Source organism: Ambystoma mexicanum, chromosome 2q, assembly GCF_040938575.1.
Source record: "Ambystoma mexicanum isolate Mex_15411 chromosome 2q, UKY_AmexF1_1, whole genome shotgun sequence".
Classification (NCBI taxonomy): Eukaryota; Metazoa; Chordata; class Amphibia; order Caudata; family Ambystomatidae; genus Ambystoma; species Ambystoma mexicanum.
The window spans coordinates 757,528,054-757,551,713 of NC_090924.1; the positions used below are offsets into that span (position 1 = coordinate 757,528,054).

The following is a 23,660-nucleotide window of genomic DNA, read 5'->3' on the forward strand; positions in this document are numbered from 1 at the left end:
TTTCCTCTAGTTAAAATGCCTCTTCCAGTGTGGACATCAATGTGGACTGAGAGAGCGGGAAAGGGGAAGAGTAGGAAAAGTCAGGGTGACAAAAACATACAGACCTAACTCACATCATGTAGGGACATGAAAATGCAAGGGTGAATGATGGTGATTGTTGGGTTGAATTCATAGTTTTTAGTGTTTTGACTAGAAACCAAATCAAAAGAAGGGATGAGAGTTTCCTTTATTTGTCAGCAGAATTTTCATGGAGGCAGTTAGTGGTGTGGCAGTGATGGAAGGTTAATAACATGTTGTGGATGTTTCATGGTGTTGAGATGTGCTCAAAAGTTCCTGAGAGTGGAGTTGTGGGGGCTACTAGCCAGATACTTATATTGCCCTCCTTCTGGTCGATACCCAGGGGATGGGGGAGTAAACCCACTGATGGAAGCGTTCGAGACAGGAATTGTCTGTGTTCAGAATGATTGCTAGGGGAAACAAAAGGAGAGTTTGACAGAAAGCTTTCTCGAACCATACCAGACTGGCCTTAGGTAGAGAAGAGAGAACATATGCCACCCTTGTGTGTAGTGAATTGGTAAATAAGCCACTGGAATGCAGTATGTGAGAATTATATTAAAGGTAAAGTTGTAAAATAGCACATGGCAGGCTCACTAGCTCAAAGGAAGCATTCCCATTAAGGACACGACTTTAGGATAGCAGCTGTCCATTATAGGGCATGTACGCACAGGCTATGCAGCATTCCTGCACTGCTTAGGCATGTTCAACAATGCCGAAGGGAATAGGAGAGCGCACACTCTTCTTATTCCCTAGGCCCTGAGCAACAAGGTTCTATAGACAGAAAAGCTGGTACGAAGTACATGAACTCCTAATTGAGGGTGGGTTTTTATATGTGGCTCCTTTTGGGAGCAAGGGCCTGGGCTGGGGTCCCTGGAATTTCTTGAGGCCTGCTATGAGCTTCATGGGGATGATAATGGGGATTGGAAGGTTGGATTCCTCTTGGCCTGATGCATGGCTCTTCTGGGAGTCAATCTTCATAATTAAGCCTTGCCTATACTTCTCAGTGTGGGCTGCAGTTACCATGGCCTATTATTATGGGGCAGCAGAGCAATCTTAGGTTCAGAATTATTGGTCTGCTTTTGCAAATCCATTTTCTACATTGGGTGATGTGGCCCTTTTACAGAGGGGGGGGCCTGGCTTCTTCAGCAGCAGCTGGATAAATGGGGAGTTTGGCAGGACCGAGGCAGGTACATTATTTACAAACCCTTTCAAAATTCACAGAGGACTACATTAAAACCAGAGGAAGTCCAAATTCATTTGCGCCATCACTGACTGCAGAAACATCTTTTTTTTTTTTTTAGCAGCATGGTGAAGTGCAATAGTTAATTCGGTGAATAACTTTCAAGGGGCTTCTAGTGGCAGACAGGGTGAGCATGCACACCTCTGTGTTCTCGTAGAGAGTGAAAGCAGACAGAGGTTTATATAACACATTTATACCCCCACACCCTAAATTCAAAATTTGTCTCCAGCCCAGTATCAGAGGCTAATCTTTTCATTCCATGGTCCTGTCCTTCAGTGTAACAAATGAGAAGCCAATTTGCACTGATAGGCTGAGGATGGTTTACTCAATGGTTTGCAATAGTTTTCCACTTTTTAACTACAATTCTTGTGTTGCTTTAAATAGTAATTTCTATTGTACTGTTAGTATATTTTGTATTTAATGGCGCTGTTGTTCTATACACATCTATAGCACTGCTTATGTAATAAATGCTAATTTCAATAATCTTGAGGTTAAGCAGACTGTTAACCAATTGGGGAAATTCCCAAACAAAATAAGGGGATTATTATTTAATGGATTACTTTTCCCACAGATTCCTTATCTTGATAGATCTTCCCCTCAGCATCAGCTGCTTGGAAAAATTCAACAGAGGGCCTGATGTGGCTTGACTCCTTTTCATCTCAACCGCCCCATTCCTAGATTCCAAACTGGACATCGGTGATCGTACATATAGCATGTACTGTCACTACTGACTGCTTCTCTTGTAGCAGCGACCGATGAAGTGGCCCGACACGGCTTATACAAATTCACCGACTTTCTTCTTAGCCATGGTTTTCAGAAGAGGTGAAGTTCGCTAGACTTCATCTCAGACGAGCTGAACGCAAATGGCGTTGCAATTACGATCTGCAGTTTAGGACTGTATTTAAAGTTAGTTATACGGCCTATTCAGCTGCAATTATTGCAGCAAAAAAATCTTATTTTGCTTTGAAAATTGAAACATCACTGGGCCAAACTAAACCTTTATTTGCAGTGGTTAAGTCGTTATCCTCCTCTGCAAACTGTTCTACAGTTGAGCCGACTCAGGAGCTATGTGACTCCTTGTCTCAGTCGCGCTAACATCTCTGTGAATACTATATTGTCTCCCAGCGCCCCAGTCCTCAGCAAATTTTCATCACACACAGCTATTGATACACCAGGCTGGTCCTCCTTACCCTTCTTCACCGAAGATTCAGTTCTTAAAGCTCTTCAGATTAAATCCAGTGCCCCTTCCGATGTGGTCCCACTAAGAGTCCTGAAAGAGATCACACCTGATCTTATCGGGGTGATTACAGAGGCAGTTAATATCTCCTGCCAAACAGGGTTTATTGCTCCTGAGTTAAAGTTGGCAAAAGTAATTCCCCTCCTAAAAAAGCCCTAGCTGATCCCTCGATACTGGCTAATTTCCAGCCTATTTCTCTTCTACCTGCTTTTATGAAACTTCTGGAAGCACTTGTTTCTCCTCTTTTGTCTTCTTTCCCTGAGCTGTCTGACTGTCTTGACCCAGCTTAGTCTGGCTTTTGGCGAAGCAGGGGTACCAAGAGCGTCCTGGTTTCTGTACAGGGTGACATGGCCAGGCTATTGGATGCAGGAGGTGTCGGAGCCCTGATATTATTAGATCTGTCAGTGGCCTTCAACACGGTCGACCATCCTACCCTGATATCCCACCTGGACCAAGTCGGCATATCTGGTCAAGTCTTGGCCTGGTTTTCTTATTTTCTTAAGGATAGATCTCAAGCTCTCCTTCTTTCTCCCTTTCTTTCTAAATCTTCTTTCCTCACTTGTGGTGTCCCTCAGGGATCCGCTTTGTCACCCATTCTCTTTAACATCTACATCCGGGCATTAGTTTGCCTCTTCCACTCCTTCGCCGTCGGGTGCTATTCGTACACCGACGACACCCAGATCCTGATCCGGTTAGACCTGGATCGGACTGAGGTGTCGTCGTGCCTTCATAGGTGCCTGACAGCCGTGGGGCAGTGGATGGGCCTTAACTTGCTAAAGTTGAATGGGACAAAACGGGGGTGCTGGTGGTGGGCTCTTCTCCTGATCCTTCACTTTGGATTTCAACTTTCTGGCCCTCCTCCTTGGGTTCTCTTCCCATACCTGCCGCAAAGGTAAAGAATCTTGGAGTTATTACGACAGCCACTCTTTCGATGGAAGCCCAGATATCATCTGTCTGTCAGAACGGATTCTTCCACTTGAACATTCTCCGACAAGTTTTTCATCCTATACCATCCTCTCTTCGGCGAAGGGTGGTGGCTGCTATGGTGGGCCGTCGACCAGATTACTGCAATTCTTTGTAACTTGCACAGCCTAAGGGACTGATCCGTCAATTACAGCGCCTTCAGAACTTTGCAGCCCGGTAGCGACTGGATCACTGTTCGGTGCTCATCTCTCTCCAGCCCTACGCCGTCTCCATTGGCTACCAGTGTCCCAACGTATTGAATTTAAGACACTCTGTATTGTACATAGTGCGCTTCATGGTCAAGGAGCAGAATATTTACGTGTTCAATTTTCTCGCTACTTCCCAAAGCGCTCTCTGAGATCCGAGACAGCTGGTTTGCTGTGTGTACCATCATTTTGCTGCTCCCGATTGGGTGGACGTGCCTTTTCTGTTGCAGCAGCTCAGCTGTGGAACAAGCTGTCAGTTGAAATTAAAAAGATCCACAACCATCTGGCCTTCAGGGAGGCCTTAAAAACACACCTTTTTTAATCACGGTGGATGATGGCTGATGGCTGTGTTTCAGGGTCTCCTTTCTCTCTAGCGCCATGATGCCTCCGGGCGACCGTGCGCTTTACAAGAAGCCTTAACTTAACGTACTACGCCCCCATACCTCAATTCCTTTTTTTCCATGCACTCAGCATGTTGTTTGGAGCATGGCTCATTGTGAAGTAAAATTTTGCAGCGTGAATATGTCTGGGCACAAGCCTTCCAGGTTCAAACACTGTCGGGACTGCAGCTCTAAAATGTCCATCACAGACCCACACAACATCTGTGTGTGGTGTAGGCGACTGGAGCATGATACATAGCAATGCTGCTCCTGTCAGTCTATGAACCTGAAGGCCTTGAGGGAATGCTCTGCCCAAACTGGTGCTAGGGATGCCCCCTTCCAAGTCGCCAACCAGATTGGCCACAAAATCCTCTGGCGTTGATTCCGACAGGCCCACCCTGGATAAGGAAGATGACAGGGAAGTGAGGCAGCATAAAAGATCAAAAAAAGAGATCACACTCTCACAGTGAATCTCATCATTCCTCATCATTCTCCCACATGAGGAAAGAAAGTACAGGCAGAAGAGCGACTCTGAGTCTTCGGACGAGAGGGGTAATTCCTACCCCTCCAAGAGGGCATCTATGCGGGAGTTGGAGGAGTTCAAGCCACAGATGTTGCAGGTTTTTGAGAAGTCAATACCAGGCACGGCTTTGACCTCGATGCCATCGGCGGAACCAGTGCTGACTGCACCCCGAGTCTCCGGTATAAAAGTGTTGAAGAAAGGCGGTACGCCCTTGAGCACTACCTCTGCCAAATCGAAGAAGGACTTGGCTGCTAAGCCTCCCGCAGTGGAGGCACTAAGTGCTCAAGCTGGGCTCTCCTCTTCAGTGCGGCTCTGACACAAGTCTGGGGCTACGTGCCTTAGTCCAGGTCAGACTTCTTTGAGTCCATACCAACTAGAGTTGATGAAGAGTGGGCCCCGATCCCCTTTGGGGTGGGAACCCTTGTCGGGTGCAGAGCTTGATCACATACAAGACTTTTTGTCCGACCAGTCGGAGCACATGGAGCTGGCTGCAGGCTTACATGACGCAAGTCGAATAGATAAGTACCCTGCCATTGAGATATAGCTGGCGTTGTCATTCGCATATCTGAATGCCCAGTACCGGAAGGTGGTCAGTGGCCTTGGCCAAGCCATTAGTGCAGTATGAGCTCACAGATATCCTGGACAAGGGACTGCAAACATAGAGGGCCCTGCTCTTCAACGCGGCAAAAGTTGAACTGATCATGACACTATAGCAGAGTCTGTGCTCGACACCAGCAAATAACGGTGGACTTACCAACGGTGACAAATCAGGACAATTCGTCCCTTCTCCCCAGGAAGAGCCACCCCCTTTGAGGCTAGGTATGCAAGGCCCTCTGTATGGGTCTGGGCAAGTGGGAGCTCACTCAGTGACTCCCCTCTTGGGGACAAGGCTCTCATTCCACCAAGGAACTCCCTGTCCAAAACCCCCTTTCTGCCTATTTGGCTGTTGGAAAGACTTTGGCATGTCCTGTAATGACTATATTCCATAAAGAGCCTTCCGTCTCTATGGGCTTCAGGTCATGCTAAATGGTGCCTAAATGCCATGGCCAAGGAAGACGGACACAATCCTTTGTGTTCCAGTGACCTTTATAAGGAGCGACACTCCTACAGAGGGAGGAGAGCAAGTGCTACGCAGAGGCAAGTCTATGTAACATTGACGTCCTAGAGGGAAAGAGCCAAGTCGAGCCGCAGAGCCTGTGTTGACATCAGGGAAGCTAGACCTGCTAGCAGAAGGCTGGACAGCGGGTACCTTCATCGAGGAGCAGGCTTTGGTCAAGGGGAAAGAGATTCCGAGAAGAGAACAGTCTTCTTGGGTGGCATGACAACTGAAGGGCAGTGGTGGACCTGGTGCTCAGCAAACAATTCAGAGACCTGAGAGTGGAAAGTAGCCTGAGGTCCCGACCTCCACTCGGCAAGTGCCTTTCCCACTGAGGTACCAACAGGGAAGCAGACGTTGCCAACTTGTGCAGGCAAGTGAGGCGTAAGGCTGCTGGTTTGCACGAATACCGAAACCGACACAGGTACGAGAACTTAAGAGAATGTAACGTGTAGATGGCCCTACTAAATCTGAATGAAAGAGATACGAGTACTGTAATTCAAGGCCAGAATAGCCTTCAAAGACACAAGAACTTAAGGCACTGTAACAGGCACACAGCCCCACTTAAGTTGAGGTGAAAGGGATACAAACACTGTAATGCAAGGTTGCAATAGCCTCAAAAGGCATACAATATTAAGAGGAGCTAACGGGCACACAGCCCGACTGAATCAAAGCGAAAGAGATACGAACATTGTGTATCAATGCTGGAATAGCAAACAAAGCTATCAGATAAGTCCTGCTGTGAGGGAAAGAAAGGTGAATGCTCAGTAGTACGGATACCAAAGTGCAGGAGACCACATGAAGCTGCATTACCGAAGTTGGCAGACTCACTGAGAGAAATTGTGCACTTGTGAAATAGGATCTTTACTGCAGAGCCACAGGACTTTGGAAAGTCCCAGCGCCACGAAGGTGAGAAAGACAAGAAGTTTATTTACCAGTAGTCCTGGAAGTATTGAAAGATTTACAAATCCGATACCGTTTTGTTAATGAAGGGGAGAGTGAAACCCATACAGAAGATAATTATGTTATCCAAAGAACTCAATACGAAGATTGTGAAGAATATACTGTTGTATAACTTAGAGACTGAGAGCAAGTCAATTACAAATTGGACCTAGCAGAAGCTCCTACCAAGGCTGGTGTTCAGGCCTCCCTTTTTCCTTTTAGTTAGGTGTTGAGGGGCCAGCTAGTTGGTTAGGATTCAGACAAAAGACTTTTTTATTTTGGACTTGACTTGCACCCTTAGCTTTAGTTTTGTTAGGTAGGGAACTTCCCTCATAGTGATAGGGCTATTTAGGTGTTTTTAGTATTTTTATTTAAATAAACACCATTTGAATATGAACCCATGTAGTTAGAGCCCTTGTTCTGGTTTACCACACAATGTAAAATCTCCCCATGGATAGGCAGTGGAAGACAACGGATGCCCTCACGATTAATGTTTTTGTGTCCGGGTGCATGGTGCTGAAGGCTGTCGATGCCTCCTGCACGTTTGCCAAATATTTCCATCTTCTCTGGTGGTGATTTCAGAGTCAGCCTCCCACGTACCAGAAGGGTAAGTGAGAGACGGCTTCTTGGATATTGTGAATGATGTCAAGGAAACTGCATGCCAAGCACTCCAGATCAGGTTCAATGCAATGGTTTGAATCGGGAGGTCAAAGGGGACATTAATGGTGCTTCAAAGGGAGTCATACCTTCATGAATCAGGTTTCCCTCTAAATATAGATTTTTTTTTTTTTTAAGAACACTTTATTGGCATTTTTAGAAATAACAACTCTCAACCCCCCCACCCAATCTTCCCAGCCCCAAAGGATTCCCCCCGTCTTCCCCCAGGCAACATAACTCAACCAACTTCTCCCCTGTTTTCCCCCCCACCCAACTCCCATATAAATCGCCTTTTGTCCATGAGGCACAGCAGTCGAGCATCAAAAGTTCTTAGTCCAAGGTGGTTAGAGAGACTTCCTCTAGTACACCCATCTCCAAGTTTCCTCCCCTCGCCCCCTACCCTCAGCATCTCTCACTTCACGGTGGGCGTAGGTCATTACCTTTTGCCAGATCATTCAGCAATTGGGACCAATGGACCGTTACCTCCCACATATCCTCCTTCCCCTTCAACGCTTGCAAAACAGTCAGCTCCGCTAATAAATATAGAATTCAAGTTCCTTGATATGGCCTTCTTTGGAGAGCATCTTTTTTTTTACGGCCCAAAGGCCGATGAGGCTTTAGAGAGGTTCAAAGGCACTAGGATTGCAGCAAAATTGCTGGGATGGGCAGCCCAGAAGCCTATAAGCAATCCTTTTCTTTTAGCTCGAGTTGCTCAGGGTTTAGACGCTACACCCCCTTTGTGAGAAAGGCGCAAGTGCCCCAAGCCAAGAAGGGCAGAGAAGGTTCTTTCACCGTGGTAGAGGTAGGAGGTCAACGGAACGCCTATTTGCTTGAACCTCACTGTCAACAGAGCTGACAATGTGACACTTGAGTTCCCTCACATGCTTTTCCGGTTGGAGAAATAGACTCCAGGTACTGCGGCAGGTGGAAGAAGATTACTTTCAATGCCTGGGTCTTCCATTTGGTGGAACAGGGGTGCTGCCTACACTTTATCAGAAAGCTCCTATACAGACCACCTCCTCTTCCTCTGCAGCCGGAACCCGAACTCCAGGAAGAACCGAAATCCTTGCTCATAAAGGACACAGTAGTAGAGGTGCCGGCTAGGGAGAGAGGTACACGCTGGTTCTCCCCCTACTTCCTAGTGCCTAATAAGAGGGGATTACTCTGTCCCCTCCTGGAACTCAGGGCCTTGAACGGGTTCCTTAAGGAAGGATGTTCAGAATGGTGGCACCGACAGACTCTACAGGCTCTACAATCCTAGGATTGGTTGGTGTTGTTAGACCTGTAGGATGCCAACTTTTACATGCTGATCCATTTGAAGCAGACATTTCCTGAGAATTGTCATAGGGGACACTCATTACCGGTTCAGAGTGTTCCCTTTTGACCTGACTTCCGCCCCCAGGCTGTTCATCAAGATGATGGCAGTGGTGGCGGCACACCTCAGGAGATCCAGAGTCTTTGTATTTCTGTACTTTGATGACTGGCTGATCCGAGGTCAGTCCCCAAAGTAGGTTTCAAGGACACACAACACCAGCATAGAGGCTCCAATCCATTGCGGCAGTCCTGGACACTCGGCTGGGGAAGGCCGCCCCTCCCACCCTCAAGGAGAGAGTTGCTAGCATCGGACAAATGGTCCCAAAGTTCCAGGACTCCAACAGTCTACCAGCAACAGCTCTCCTTCATTTTCTAGGCCTCATAGCTTCCCTGCTGCCCCGCTACTGACCTCTCGTGGTGGGACAGCAGGGAGAACATGATGGCAGGGGAGCCATGCTGGTCAGCATGGCTGGATGCTCAAGTGGTCACAGACGCGTCTGTGAAAGGGTGGGACACACACTGTGGGGGATCTACAGGTAAGCAGCCTTTGGTCCCAAGTGGAAAGCCGTTGGCATGTCAATCTGCTGGTGCTGCGGTCGGTCCAGCTAGCCCATACAGCTTATTTGCCTTTCCTCAGGGGTGAAAAATGTCCTGATTCTGACAGACAATATGATAATCATGCACTACCTCAGCAAGCAAGAAGGTGTGCAGTCACTCCCCGTGTGCAGGGAAGCCGTGGGGCTTTGCATCTGGTTACTGGAGAACAAGAACTCGATCTCTACAGCAGTCTCAGAGAATGAGTTGGCAGATGCTCTGAGCAGGCAGAGCATGGTCTTTTATGGGTGTGGGATCTGCCCAGAAGTCTACTCCCTTTGGGGAACCGCAGAAGTATTAAATCAGTTACTGTCATGCAGTAGCAAAGAAACCGGACTTAGATCAAAGAGACACTGGTATCTAAGACTGATAACAAGCTGCAGTTTTTTGTTAAAAGTACTTGACAGGATAGCAACAGCCCAACTTCAAGCGTACGTGGACTCCAACAATGTATTGCATGGTCAGCAATCAGGGTTTTGTACTGCCCATAGTACTGAGACCGCAATGCTGGACCTGCAGTCACACATGCTTAGCATTGTGGAAAAGGGGACCACTGGTCTCCTCATTTTGCTCGACCTTATCGCGACCTTCGAACTGTTAGACCATGATCAACTTAAATTGGCTCTAGTGAAGGTTGCCAACTGCTCCCCAGAAGTAATTAGCTGGCTAGCCTCCTTTTTGTCGGATAGAAAATCCAGGGTTCAATGGGGTTACAATTTCTCATTTGTGGAGACCATCAGCTGTGGCGTGCATCAAGGAGCTAGCCTGTCCCCACTGCTCTTTAATCTGTATATAAGATTCTTATGTCTGGTCAGTGACAATTTGGGTGCCTTTTTCACGAACTATGTTGACGACATCCAGCTAGTGGTGCAACTGAGCGGGGACTACGAACAGGATAGCGCAAGGGTGGACGACGTCTGCAAATCCATTGAGAACTGGATGAACAAAACTGGCTTTGTTTAAACGCAAAGAAGACAGACTAATGGTCTTTGGCCTGAGCCATGCTAAGGCCAAACTTAACAGCTTGTATCAACCCTTCTGCATAAACGACACCCAAATCAAGATGGTAGATAGTGTAAAAACTTTAGGGATGTACATGGATTCATCCTTGAGCGCAGAAGCCCATGTTCTCCAATTAAACTAGAACTGCTCATACCACCTTCGGCTCCTCAAAACAATCCGTCCCTACCTGAGTGAAGCCAAGTGCTCAACAATAGCCAGAGCCACCATCCTATCAAGGTTGGATTATGGCAACGCCCTTATGTTGGGAGCACATAGGGGTCACATTGCCAAATGCCAAACCATTCAAAACAATATGGTCAGGATTATAAAAAGAAAATCCAAAAAGGAGCACATCAGTGAGGATAGAAGGAACCTACATTGGTTAGCTGTTGAGGAAAGAATTACATTTAAGGATCTGACGATGACACATAGATGCATCCATGGCAATGCCCCATCCTACCTTAAAAGCAAACTGGTCACGTATGTACCAAGACGTGCTCTCATGTCCCACTCAAAAGGTAAAACTGAAATGGCCAGATTTAAGAAAGTTAACGGACTCGGAAAAGCACAATCTACATATCTCATTAAGGTTAGAACACAAATATGCAAGTTTTCAGAGAACACTTGAGACACACCTCTTTAAATGATAAGCCCGACCGAGGAGACTGATACCCCTAAATGACTTTACTGAGCACCTTGTCTTGTGATTTTATGTGAAATGTCTCAACCTCGCCATGTCAGCGCCCCGATGCTCGTGAGCTTTTGGCGCTATACAAGAAATAAAATAAAGAAGTGGGCCTGTTTTCAACAAAAGAAAATGCAAAATTCAAGCAGTTTTGCTCAAGGGAGTTTCCTCCCTTGAGGGGAGTTGGGCGGAACATTTTTGGTGGACTGGGTCTTTGACCTTCACGTTCCTGCTGATCCCAGTAGTCACATGGGTTCTCCAGAGTTTAAGGAGGTTCCAGGCCTGCCTGATCCCAATTGACCTAGGGTGTGCGATGACGGCATGGTACCTGGACCTTCTGGAGTTGACCGTTTGCTCGTCTCGCCAGCTTCCTCAGAAGTTGGATTTCTTGTCCCATTCAGAAGGTCAGGTGATCCACAAGAACCCAGGTTCGCTCAACTTTCATGCAAAGGTCTTGAGAGGTTAAGGTATGAAGAGGTTTTGGAGTTGCTGCTGGCTGCACACAGAACTTTGACAAGGTCTATTTATGCATGCAGATGGAAAAGGTTTGAAGCAAGGTGTAAAGACAGGGCTGCAGGCGCTTAGTCCACCTCGATGGTCATGGAGTTTGTTATCCCTGGCTAGGTTGGGGTTGCAAATCGGCATGATAAAGGGCTATCTGTCTGGCTTGTCTCTGTTCAAGAGATCACACGAGCAAGGCTCCTTTTTCTCCATTCCACTCACGGCACAGTTCCTGAAAGACCTTGTAAATAAGTTCCCTCCAACACCATTTGACCTTAACTTAGTCCTCTCCTTCTTAATGACGACTCCCTTTGGGTGAACTCCAAGCACTTAAGGGCAAGCTATCGTTCCTTAAGTTCATTAAGGAGAAAGTCCCTCTGAAGGTCTTACCTTAGTTTATGCCTCAGGTAGGGTAGGAAGTCCATGTTTCTCAGCATATGGTTCTACCATTTTTATTTCCAACACCTCAACCATCCAAGCAGGAGGAATGACTCGATAGACTGGACCCCAAGAGTGCATGCAGTTTCTATCTGACAATGACTGCTTCTTTTTGGCAGGATGACCAGCTGTTTGTTGCATTCTCCCTGTCCAGGTTGGTGCAAGCAGTGACAAAGCAGATGATTTCTCATTGGATTGTTCTGTGTATTCGAGAATGTTATGAAAAGCCTGGGAAGGAAGTACCTTCGGGTATACGGGCACACTCTGTCAGGGGTGCAGCTGCATCATTTGCCTTGCAGAGAGGATTGCCAGTTAGAGTAATCTATCAGGCTGCTTCATGGGGATCTTCGCACACTTTCTCTAAACACTATAGTTTGGATTTGACCTGTGGCAGAGATGCAGTGTTGCAATGTTTTATTTAGTGTAAGCTTCCAGCCTGCCTCCTATGGTGGTTACTGCTGTGGTTACTGCTGTGTGAGTCTTTCAAGTTGAGGGATCTGCGGGAGAATGGAAATGACTTACTGGTAATATTTACAGGTTCCTCTTCCACATATTCTTCATCACCCTCCCTGCCTATACCACAATGGAAGTGTTAGGCAGAATCCTGTGCAGTTCCCTTGGGGACCACTGCAAAAAGATTAAGACTACAGGAGTAAGCAGTAAACCCAATTGGTAGCAGTCTGCACCACCCAGATTTACCTGGTAGCTGTGGCTGAGCAGTCAGACTTCTCTCAAGAAGAGTAGGGCAGTATATAGAGTATACACAATAGGGCTAAAAACACAGTAGCGCAAACAAACACTGACCAGAGCTTTGTATCAAAAGTATATAATTATTTATTTAAAACACACTTTAGGAAATACACTAGCACTCTAAATCAAAAGCAAGTTAAAACACAGTTGGGTAAAGTATAGACACCTCCCTTGATAACTATTAGACAAGTCAGAGTTAAAACACCACTATTTGTTAAAACAGATGTGAGCGCGTAACCTAGATGGCACTCCAATTGTTAAGTTAAAGGGAGAGAAAAAGGCAGGACATAAAATTAAACAGTTCCCAACACTTTTAGAAGTTCAAAGCAAGGGAGTAAAGGCAGTATACACTGTAGAGCCAAAGTTCATAGGCCAGCCCACTTTAAATGGAGCAACGCGAAATGTGCCCAAGATCACACAGTTTAAAATGCACTAAAAGTCTTTGCAGAATGTTCAAAAGAAGTTGGGGTGATTCAAGAAGTAAAGTTAGAAGGGCTGGGGCCAACCCAGTTGGAAAGCCAAGGATTTAAGGGTCACATTTAGCAATCCGTGGAAAGGGAGGCCAGGCAGAAAACAGTACCTTAAAGAGAGAGGAAACTCCAGCGGTGGCAGTTGTTCCTGGCAGTGGTTGCAGTCCGTTGCTTCGACCAGGGCAAGAGAGGATCTCGTCAAGGAGGTAACTTGGAGTCGATGCACTACCCAGGGATGAAACCAGCCACGGAGTTCGTCAGTTAAAAGGTGCGTCCTTTTATTCGCGGTCAAAGTGGTGAAGCTTGGCTATCCGGCCGCCGGGGTGCTTGGCACGGGCCATTCGACCAAGAGACGTCTTTGGAAGGCAAAAGGGGCGAACTGGTTGATCCCACCAACTCAAAGGAAGAAGACTCGTCCAGCAGAAGATCTTCTCTTGTCGTTGGGAAAGTGGTGAGTTTGTTGCAGCAGCGCTCCACCAGTGGTGTCGTCATTGCAGATGGCTCAGCTTCTTCCCTCTTCTGATTCTTAGGTCCTGTGGCGACTTCTCAAGTTCCAGTCCCAAAGGCCCTGCTTTTATGCAGAAAAACCCCCATTCAACAGCCTAGCTGTCACTCAAACATGCTAAGTGGTAAGCCGGGCGGCTCACCACTGGCCCAATCAGAACAGAGTGTGACTTGAGTTGCTAAGGCAACGCAGTCCAGGGTGCCAATTCCCCTCCCCACACATCCTGTGGAGCCCAGACAGAGTGGCACCATTTGGAGGGCTTCTGTGGAGAAGCCCGCCAAAAAGTGGAACAAATGACTCGACCTTGGTTAGAGTTATAGAGACAGACACGGATGCCATTTTAGAAAAGAGTTCTGGCAAAAAAGACCCAACCGTTGATTTAATATTAAATAAATAAACCGGCGGTATCTTTAACATTGCACCAAAAAGTGGTGCGTTTAAAATCAAAGGGAAAATCCCATATGAGATATTTCAGTGGAATATTTTGCCTGGTAACCACTGCCCCAGCCAGAAACTCGACAAGGGGGGATTGCACAGTGCCCCCTTGAAAACAGACCCAGGGGCAATCTAATTACCCCCTTCCAGTACTTCCACACTATGATGGTTTGTACTGGTTCTGTTCACAATTTTGGACTAGTAAAGTCAATAGTGACTTTACCTGCCCTGGGAGACAGTAGTCAGTCCCAGGGTATGGAGTCTATGTTTGGGGGTCACTATGACACCCCTGTGTTACTGCACTGAGGGTGCTGTGTAACACATAAAAAATAGATGATACCCTATGGAGTAAAAGACCCCATAGCCCATAAGCACACACAAATTCAAAGACATACCTCAAATTATGCCTAAGAGTGGAAGGAAAAGAGTCTCACTCTTAGCAGGAGAAAAAAACAAACCCCAAAAATCCAGCAAAGCTACTGGGGGACTCACTAGGTTTGGGAAATTAGCCTTATAAGATAATTCTCCCTAACAGAAAGCTTGTTAATAATAAGACTGTAAAGAACTGTTGATGCCAATAGTCTTGCCTGTCTGTTCCTCACAAAAATAAAGAAAGATCTTTTTCTTCTGTTTTTCTTTTTTTTGTGTCTGGGAACTGATTCCCTCAGCTGCTGAGCATGGGGAGTGAAAGATGGGGAACTGAGGTATGGGGGCATAGTGCATGCTATATGTACAATCATCGACGTTGCGTCCGGAGTCCAGGAGTGGTGCGGTCGCGGTCCGAAGACGACAAGGAGACTACGCTGAGTCGCACTACGCTCCCTGTCGAGTTTTTCCAAGCGGCTGATACCGAGGGGATGATCTATCAAGATGAGTAATCTGTGGGAGAAAAATCCACAGAAAGAATATTACTGGTGAGTATTTTCTCTGTTTTATTCCTATTGAAACATTTCACATACGGGATTTAAGACTGTGGTACTTTTTAAAGTGCAATATGATGCCTGCCCAACATATTTCATAATAATAATAGTAGTCATCATCATAATAATTGGTTGTCTTATATAACGTTAAATACTGGATTCTTCCAGTTTGTATGTGCTCTAATAATTGGTATACCCATCGTTACCCACTAGTGGTGGTACTCTTATTGACCCCAGGAGGATGAAAGGCTGGGTTTGCCTGACTGGGTCATCAAACCCATGTCGCACATAATTGTCTTATTCCGATGGTGAGCCCTTGCTCTTGAGCTATCCGCCCAGCCGAGTTGAGGATTATGAGGGACATTAAGTCATTCAGTCAGAAAAGCCCTCTGTATCCATATTTCTTATTTCATTTTTTATATTTAATTTTTTACAGGGTTTAGTATGCCACGGCACACGACATGGCACCAGAGTACCTCCAAAATTGTATAAACCACAACAGCGTGGAACCAGACCAATTAAAGTGACTGCTGTTGATTTCTCGCCTTTTGGAGAGCCTATATTTTTGGTAAGAAGTCTGTATCAGTTGTTAATGATATAACATCTCTGTGTTTAATGTTTTTGGTATTCAAGCACATGCCACACAAAATGTTTTATAAATTGTAATGTTAATTGTGTTGAATTTAGCTAGCATGTTGACATTGGTAATCGTATACATATATGAATGGTGTTGCAGAAAGTGTCTTACGTGAGTGTCCTAGAGAAGACCTGGAGTCATTACCTGTGGTTGGCCACTTAATGTTCCCTTTTAATTACTTTAAACAATATTGATTGACGAACAGTGTTACATTTTATTTTTGGGAGGTGTGATGAAGTGTACTTAAAAAATCATCACAAGGACCTACCAACAGTGCCAGGAAGGACTGTTCAGAACATGTACCATGTCTCCCAAGTCATTATGAAGGATCCAACACATAACAATGACATCTCCTAGAATTTCACTTTTATGGAGGGAAAACCTGGAGAGAATCTTACAAACTCAACTACAGTCCAAGGGATGGAAGACTATGGAGAAACCCTAATCAGCTCACAGATGTGCATTACCCACTGTGAAAAGAAGATGTTATTGAAGTACATCTCTGCTATTTAAAACCAAGGGTTTCAGGGAGTGGCACATTTGTCTCTGCAACATACAGACACACAGAGAAGACTCCACACTACAGTAGGACTGAAGGAAAGGGAAACTCATGTTTTCCCCTTCCCTGGTAGGAAGATGTCGCCCCCAACCAACAACCCCAAAGGACAATTCAGAGGTATTCCTGAATCCATCTGTCATAACTTCGACTTTGTCCTAATTCCATCATGGTCAAACCAACAGTTTCTGATGATTTATCCCTGAATATGAATGCTATACTTGCAGTGGTGTCTGCACTCTGAACAGTGGGCTGGGTCAAACCCGGCACTAAGACACACTGTGGGAGGCCCTTAGGAGAAGACCAGCCGAAAATCTTTTTGCAGCATGTTAGTATGTGTCTACAGTAGTGCCTGCACTTTGAGCATCGTTATGTGTCAAGCCAGGCCCAGGCATTAGGCCTCAGCGATTGAGGCAAGCAGAAGCTTGCCAGCTAAAAACTGCCATGTAGAGTGTTGGTGCACATCTGCAGTAGCATTTGCACTTTGAGCAGCAGGAGGTGTCTGCCCATGTTCAGACACTAGAACCCAGTGAGGAAGGTGCACATTGGCGAGCCAGCTATAAATCGCGGTGCAACATGTGAGCGCTCTGAACACTTCAAGCAGGGAAACACGGGGGGCGCTATTGTACGTGCCGCAAGATGGTCGCAGCCTGAGAGTCCTCCTGCATAGGCTCGCAAACATGGTTAAAATCCTGCAGCCCTGACATTCACTGGGGTGCAAGACTGGCACAGCAAGGCATCGGAACATTTCTGGAGTTGTTATTGCCTGCCATCACGGACCCGTGGATTCTGAGTAGCGGGTTGTCTTCTTTGCAGTCAACCGTGGCTGTTTTCTTGGCGGGCTTCCCCTCCCCCACCAGAATTTTCCTTGCTGCTCGGCCCTTCTATATCGCGTGGTGGAGGTGGTGTTCGGCGGCGGCGAGAATCCCGTCTTGTCTTCCCCCTTGGTGGCCGGGCTGACTGCTGCTGGGAGGATTGAGGCGCGAGACCAGCTGGTGGCGTTGGGGTCCGTGAGTCTTGGCCGCGTGTTGGCGGCACGCCGGCCGTTTATTCGTGGGTGCCTGGAGGGGTGGCCCCTTCTTCTGTGGAGCGGCACGAGCGGACCCGCCTTTGCAGAGCCTATCATCTGTCCCAGTGGAGCCGCATCTGCGCCCCGTCTGGCCACTGGGCTCAGCACAACTAGGATCTTGTTGAGCCCTCCTTCTTCACCTGACCCCACTGGTTTGGCGTCCTGTTGTGCAGTGAGTCGGGTGGCTGCTCGGGGTGCACCTCTACTCTAGGGTGGGGGCGGACGGACCAGGATTGCCACACTTGGGTAATCCTTTTGAAATAACTGTGGGTCGAACCTCCTCCCCCTCCCTCCCTCTATGGTCGATGGGTTGTGGCATTGAGCTGAGGGGGCACTGTGCGAGGGGCCCTGTGCTGGGTCTGCTGGAAGCCCGCGTCCTGCGGCGCACTCCGGGCCCTGCGGTGCTGGACTGGCAGAGCGCATCATTGGGTAGTGGTTCCACCTGCCCTTGAGACATTATGGACTGGATCGGTGGATTGAACTACTGAGTGGCCTACTTGTGTCATCTGCGGCCCCTCTCTTCCTCCCCCCCTTCCTCCCATTGACGGATGATGGTTTGTGACATTGGACCACCGGATTGACACGCTTGGGCAATTTTATTGAGTTCACTGTGGGCCCGCACTCCCCTTTTCCTTCCTTCTATGGTCGATTGTAGTACTCAACGGAGGGGGTACTGAGTGTGGGGGTCCTGTGTATTGTGGGGGGTGGGGAGTAGGGGTCCCATCTGTCCAGGGGTTTCTGGGTGGTCGTTGTCATGCTTGGACCTGGGGACTCCATGGACGGGATCGGCGGTTGGTGGTGCTGAGTGGGGGCAGCCCACTTATCTCCAACTAATCATCAGAAGGAATCTGCTAGAACTGGGACAGTCCCTTCGGGGGGCTCCTAGTGGACTATTCGACCGTCAGCAGTCTACCCCTCTGCTCTCTTCTCCCTGGTTAGTGGGTGGCCCCCCAGGTGAGAGCGTTGGAGCGCCCTGCTTGTTGCACATCATTGCCCTCCTCCTGGACACTGTGTGGGACACCTTTCATCCTGAGGGCCTGCCTGTGCGTGGCTTGGATCTACGCCCGGAGCCCGGAATGGGCAATCAGAAGAAGCAGTCAAAGATGGACCAGTATGCCAGGTCGGATTCTTCGCAACTGGAGTCCGAGGCGGGCTCTTCTCAATTCGACTTTATGGCTCTTAACCAGACTCTTAGCGCTCAAAGGAAGTACAGACAGTCTAGGTGCAAAAATTGATGCTCTAACATGCAAAGTGGACGTTTCCGCTGTACAAATTGAAAAACTGTGTGATAGGATGTCCGAACTGGAGCGCCAGATCGGTGAGGGGGAGGAGGACAAGATTACAGTGCTTCAGCGTGAGATGCCGTCTCTGCAACAAACGATGAAAAGTGTGGTGGCTAAGAACGACGATCTGGAGGGTCGGTCCAGAAGGAATAATATTAGAATCACAGGGGTTGCTGAGTCCACCCCCATCGACAACATGGAGGTATTCATGGAGAAACTGCTCCGTGAGATCCTTGACGACCCTCCTGTCACAAACATGTTCATGGTGGAGCGTGCCCACCGCTCCCTGGCGGCGAAACCCCCTCCGGGGGCACCAGAGAGAGCCATCATAGCCCGTATATTCAACTATCGGGACCGGGATATCCTGCTTTGTACCGCTAGGGAGAAAAAATCACTCGGGTGTGGTTCTGCCACAATTAGACTTTTTCCGGACTTCAGTCAGCAAGTGCAGGACTTGAGGAAACCTTTCTTACCGGTGAAAAGTATTTTACGAAAGAAAGACATCCGCTATTCTAAGATGTATCCTGCAAAACTAAGGGTCGTCTACCAGGGGAAGACATTATTTTTTACAACACCGGAATCGGCGGAGCGATTCGCCTCAGAGCTACCGGATGCGGGGGCCTTCCCCCGTCAGCCATCCTAGTCTATTGCTCTATGGAGACATCGCTTATGTAATAGTGCCCCGCTCGCAGGATCCTTGGCGAGCCTTGGGGCCTTACTGTGCAGTTGTTGGTCCCAGTTACACACAGTGTTATTTCCATTATATATTAGTTTAATATGATAAATGAGCCTCTGCTATTGGGAGGTACAGTGGCCGCCGGCACCCCCTATGCCCAGCGGCACCTAAGATTTTGTGAGGTTGTATGATTGTTTGTAGGAGGGTGGGGGTGGGGTCTGCTGGCCGGTAGGTTGGGGTTTCTGGCGTGGGTGGGGGAGGAGAGGTTTTTTTTCGGTTCTTCAATTGTTGGGGGGCTGTGTATGTCCCAGTTCAAGGGGGGTGGGTGTTAGGCAGAAACCTGTGCAGTTCCCTTAGGGACCACTGCAAAAGGCTTAGGACTACAGGTGTTGGCAGTAAACCCAATTGGTAGCAGTCTGAACCACCCAGATTTACCTGGTAGCTGTGGCTGAGCAGCCAGACTTCTCTCAAGAAGAGCTAGACAGTATATAGAGTATACAAGATAGGTACCAAAATACAGTAGCACAAGCAAACACTGACCAGAGCTTTGGTATCAAAGTATATACTTATTTATTTAAAGACACACTTACAAACACTCAAGCACTATTATTGTAAGCAAGTTCAAAACACAGTCACTATTAATATATATTCATCCCTTATTCCTTATTAGACAAGTCTTAGTTAACACCACTTATTTCCAGACAGAGGTGAGCGCTTAACTAAAGATGGCACTCCAATAAGTTGGCTACCAGTCATTTTTCTTTTTTTTACATTGTTTTTTTTTTTTTTGGGGAGTTCCCCCCCCCCATTCTCCCTTTTTATATATAAATTTTTTTTTAACAAAACAAAAAAAATATCTAAATAAATAAAAAAAAAATTCGACCATTTGGTTTCGACCAAATGGTCATTCGATCTTTTTTTTTTTCGACCAAATGAGCGGACACCCAATAAGTTATCAAAAAAGGGAGGGAAAAGGCAGAAGTGAGAAAAGCACAGAATACTTTAGAAGCACCCAGCAAGGCAGGAAAGTCAAAGTCTACTTGTGAGCAAAAGGTTCAGAGGCCAGGCTCCCTCTTACAGAGAGTAGAACACCAATGCGCCCAAGATCACACAGTTTAAAAGGTTTGAAAAGTCTTGCAGAGAGTTCACAAAGGAATTAGTTCAGCTCAGAAAAGTTCAGTTAGCCAGCCTAGGGCCAACCCAAGTGATAAGGTGAGGATTTAAGAGACACCCCACACAGACCGTTGCAAGGGAGGCCTGGCAGACACAGTACCTTGAAAGTGGAGAGAATCCTCCAGCGGGGGCAGTTGTTCCTGGCAGCGGGTGCAAGTCGCGGCGTCATCCAGAGGAAGAGAAGATCTCGACGTTGAGGAAAGCTGAAGGTCGTTGCACTGCCAGGGAAGAAACCAGCTGCGGAGTTCTCCGGTTAAAAGGTACTACCCTTTTATTCGCGGTAGTGGTCAAACGTGGTATCCCGGTTGCCGGGGTGGTTGGCACAGGCAAGGCGGCCACGAGATGATCCGGGAAGGGGAAAAGGCGGGCAAATTGGTTATCCCCACCAGTCAAAGGAAGAAGACTCTTCGGGATGAAGATCTCCTCTGTCGTTGGAAGAAGTGGTGAGGCGGTTCAGCATGGCTCCACCGGTGGTGTCGTCGTTGCAGGTCGGCTCAGCTTCTCCCTCTTCGGATTCTTTGGTCCTGTGGCGACTTCTGAAGTTCCAGTCCCTAAAGCCCTGCTTTTATGCAGAAAAACCCCATTCATCAGTCCTAGCTGTGACTCAAACATGCTAAGAGGTAAGCCGGGCGGCTCGCCACTGGGCCAATCACACAAGAGTGCGACTTGAGTTGTCAAGGCAACTCAGTCCAGGGTGCCTAAACCCCCCCCCCCACACACATCCTGTAGACCCAGACAGAGTGGCATCACTTTTGGAGGCTTCTATGTAGAAGCCCGCCAAAAAGTGGAACAAAGGGCTCGAATTGGGTTGGAGTTACAGAGGCGAACACAAACACCATTTTAAAACCGAGTTCTGGCAAAAAGACCCAACCGGGGAATAGATATTAAATAAATAACCCGTCAGTATCTTTAACATTGCACCAAAAAGTGGTGCGTTTAAAATTAATGGGAAAATCCAATAGTAAATATTCTTAAGGAATATTTTGCATCGTAACCACTGCCATCAGCCAGAAAACTCGACGAGGGGGGACTGCACAGTGCCCCGTTGAAAAACAGACCCAGGGGCAATCTAATTACCCCTACCAGTACTTCCACAATATGATGGTTTGTACTGGTTCTGTTCCCAATCTAAGACTAGTAAAGTCAATGGTGACTTTACATGCCCTGGGAGACAGTAGTCAGTCCCAGGGTATGGAGTATGGAGTCTATGTTTGGGGGTCACTGTGACACCCCTGTTTTACTGCACTGAGAGTGCTGTGTAACACACTTACCAAAAACCACATGCAACCCTATGGAGTCAAAGACCCCATAGCCCATAAAACACATTACAAAGTCAAAGGATATCTCAAATCATGTCTAAGAGTGGGAGAAAAAGAGTCTCACTCTTAGCAGGAGAAAAAAATAAACCCCAAAAATCCAGCAAAGCTGCTGGGGGACTGACTAGGTTTGGGAAATTAGCCTTAACAGAGAATTCTCCCAAACAGTGGGCTTTCCCTTCTGGGCCATGTATGCTTTTTTAGCGTCAACCTTTGGTAAAATGTCGGTAGTCCGTTACTGGGGGTTTTCCTCGTGTCACAGGTTTTTCCAATTGCTTCTGATTTGCACTTACTGTGACCACTCCACTGGGTCTTCACACCCCGGTTAATTCTGAGATTGTTCTACTTACTTGTAACATTCAGGGTTTCACCAATGCTAAAAAGACACGTCTCATCTCCAACTTTGTTCGGAATCACCATGTCATTGTCTTATGCATATAGGAGACTCACATAGGCAAGGATCACAATCCCTCTGCCCTGTCTGGGTGGGGTGTTCATAGATATGCCTCCTCCTAATCGGCTCATTCCCGGGGGGTGGCAATATACATTCACCGAACCTTGGAATTCAAACTGCACAGACAGGTTTCAGATGATGAGGGTCGATTTATTCTGGTGGCTGGTGAGAGCGCAGCCTGGTCTGTTATATTTGTAAGTATGTATGGCCCTAATTATGACTCCCGATTTTTTTCTGTCATGCTCGGAACACCTCTGGACATTTCCGGGGTACGGAGTGGTTTGGGTGGGAGATTTTAACCTAGAGCTTTCTGCCACGTTAGACAGGTCAACATCAGCCCCAAGACCACTTACCCGGGCGGCTCAAACATGGCACTCCATAGCTTCAGACTACTCCTTGGTCGATATTTGGCTTTGGCATCATCCAAACGCCCGAGAATACACATACCATTCTGGTGTACATGGGAGTTCCTCTAGAATTGACTATATCTTCCTGTCCCCGGATCTTTCACGGGTGGCAGATAGAACCACGATTCTCCCTCGCACTTTGTCGGAACATTCCCCGGTATTGGTGAGGTTTAGGGGCCCTTCATTCCCTCCTAAACAACTCCGTTGGAGGTTCAGAGCTTGTGCTCTGGAAGATGGGGCGTATAGGGAGGATCTGCACCGGGCGATTACAGAATTTATTTCAGCTCAGCTGAATGAGGGCTCAGTCTCTAGTCCCGGTGTCCTATGGGAGACTTTTAAAGTCTATTTGCAGGGTTGGTGCATGTCTCAGGAAAGGGGGGGGTCCTGAAAAGCATTCGTCGGGCGATCGTCCGCGTGGAGAAAGATATTAAAAATATGGACCTCCTTCTGGGAAAGTCCGACTCCCCCGTGCTTCAAGCCGATTTGTCTGCAAAAAAATGAGAAATCCGTTCTCTAATGGACAGCGAGGAGAGGTTCCTGGGTGACCCGGTGTTGGCAGCGAGATACGGGGAGGGTGATCGCCCGAGTAGGACCCTTGACTGGGCCATAAGACAGAATCGTCTGGAACCCATACTAGAAGTGGAGTCCTCCACGGGGGAGGCTGTCAGAGACGTGGAGGGGATAAATGGGGTATTTTATCAGTTTTATGAAGAGCTGTATACCGCCGTAGCTTGGCCGGGCATGACGACATCGCCCAATATCTTGATAGGGTAGCCCTGGGCTGGCTTGACTCATAGGTCGGGGGGCTTCTTAACGATCCCCCCACAATAGAGGAACTTCGTAGAGTGATACCGTTGCTCCCGAATGGCAAAGCCCCCGGTACAGACGGGATCACGGCTGAGCTGTATAAGGCTTTCCCCGATTTGCTCATGCCCCATTTATGTAACATGTTCGAGGAGACAGCCTCCTCTGGGGTACTCCCAGAATCCACGAGGACGGCCTTGATCATGGTACTGCTTAAACCCAGCAAAGACTCGAGGAAATGCTCATCCTATCGTCCTTTGTCTTTGATAAACACAGATAATAAAATCTTAGCAAAGCTGCTTGCGGACCGGCTTCTTCCACATATGCCCGCTCTGATTCTCCCAGACCAGGCGGGATTTATTCCAGGTCG

At 47.6% G+C, this 23,660-nt stretch overlaps 1 protein-coding gene across 3 annotated transcripts in view; it reads left to right on the forward strand.

Annotated features, from left to right (window-relative positions):
* DYNC2I1 (dynein 2 intermediate chain 1) overlaps nt 1-23,660 on the forward strand; it is a 2,286,904-nt gene that overhangs the window by 2,131,900 nt on the left and 131,344 nt on the right. For all 3 annotated transcript variants that reach the window (XM_069647988.1, XM_069647989.1, XM_069647990.1), the window contains one exon: nt 15,352-15,483. In XM_069647988.1, the coding sequence (XP_069504089.1) occupies nt 15,352-15,483 (132 nt within the window). The remainder of the gene's footprint in view (nt 1-15,351; nt 15,484-23,660) is intronic.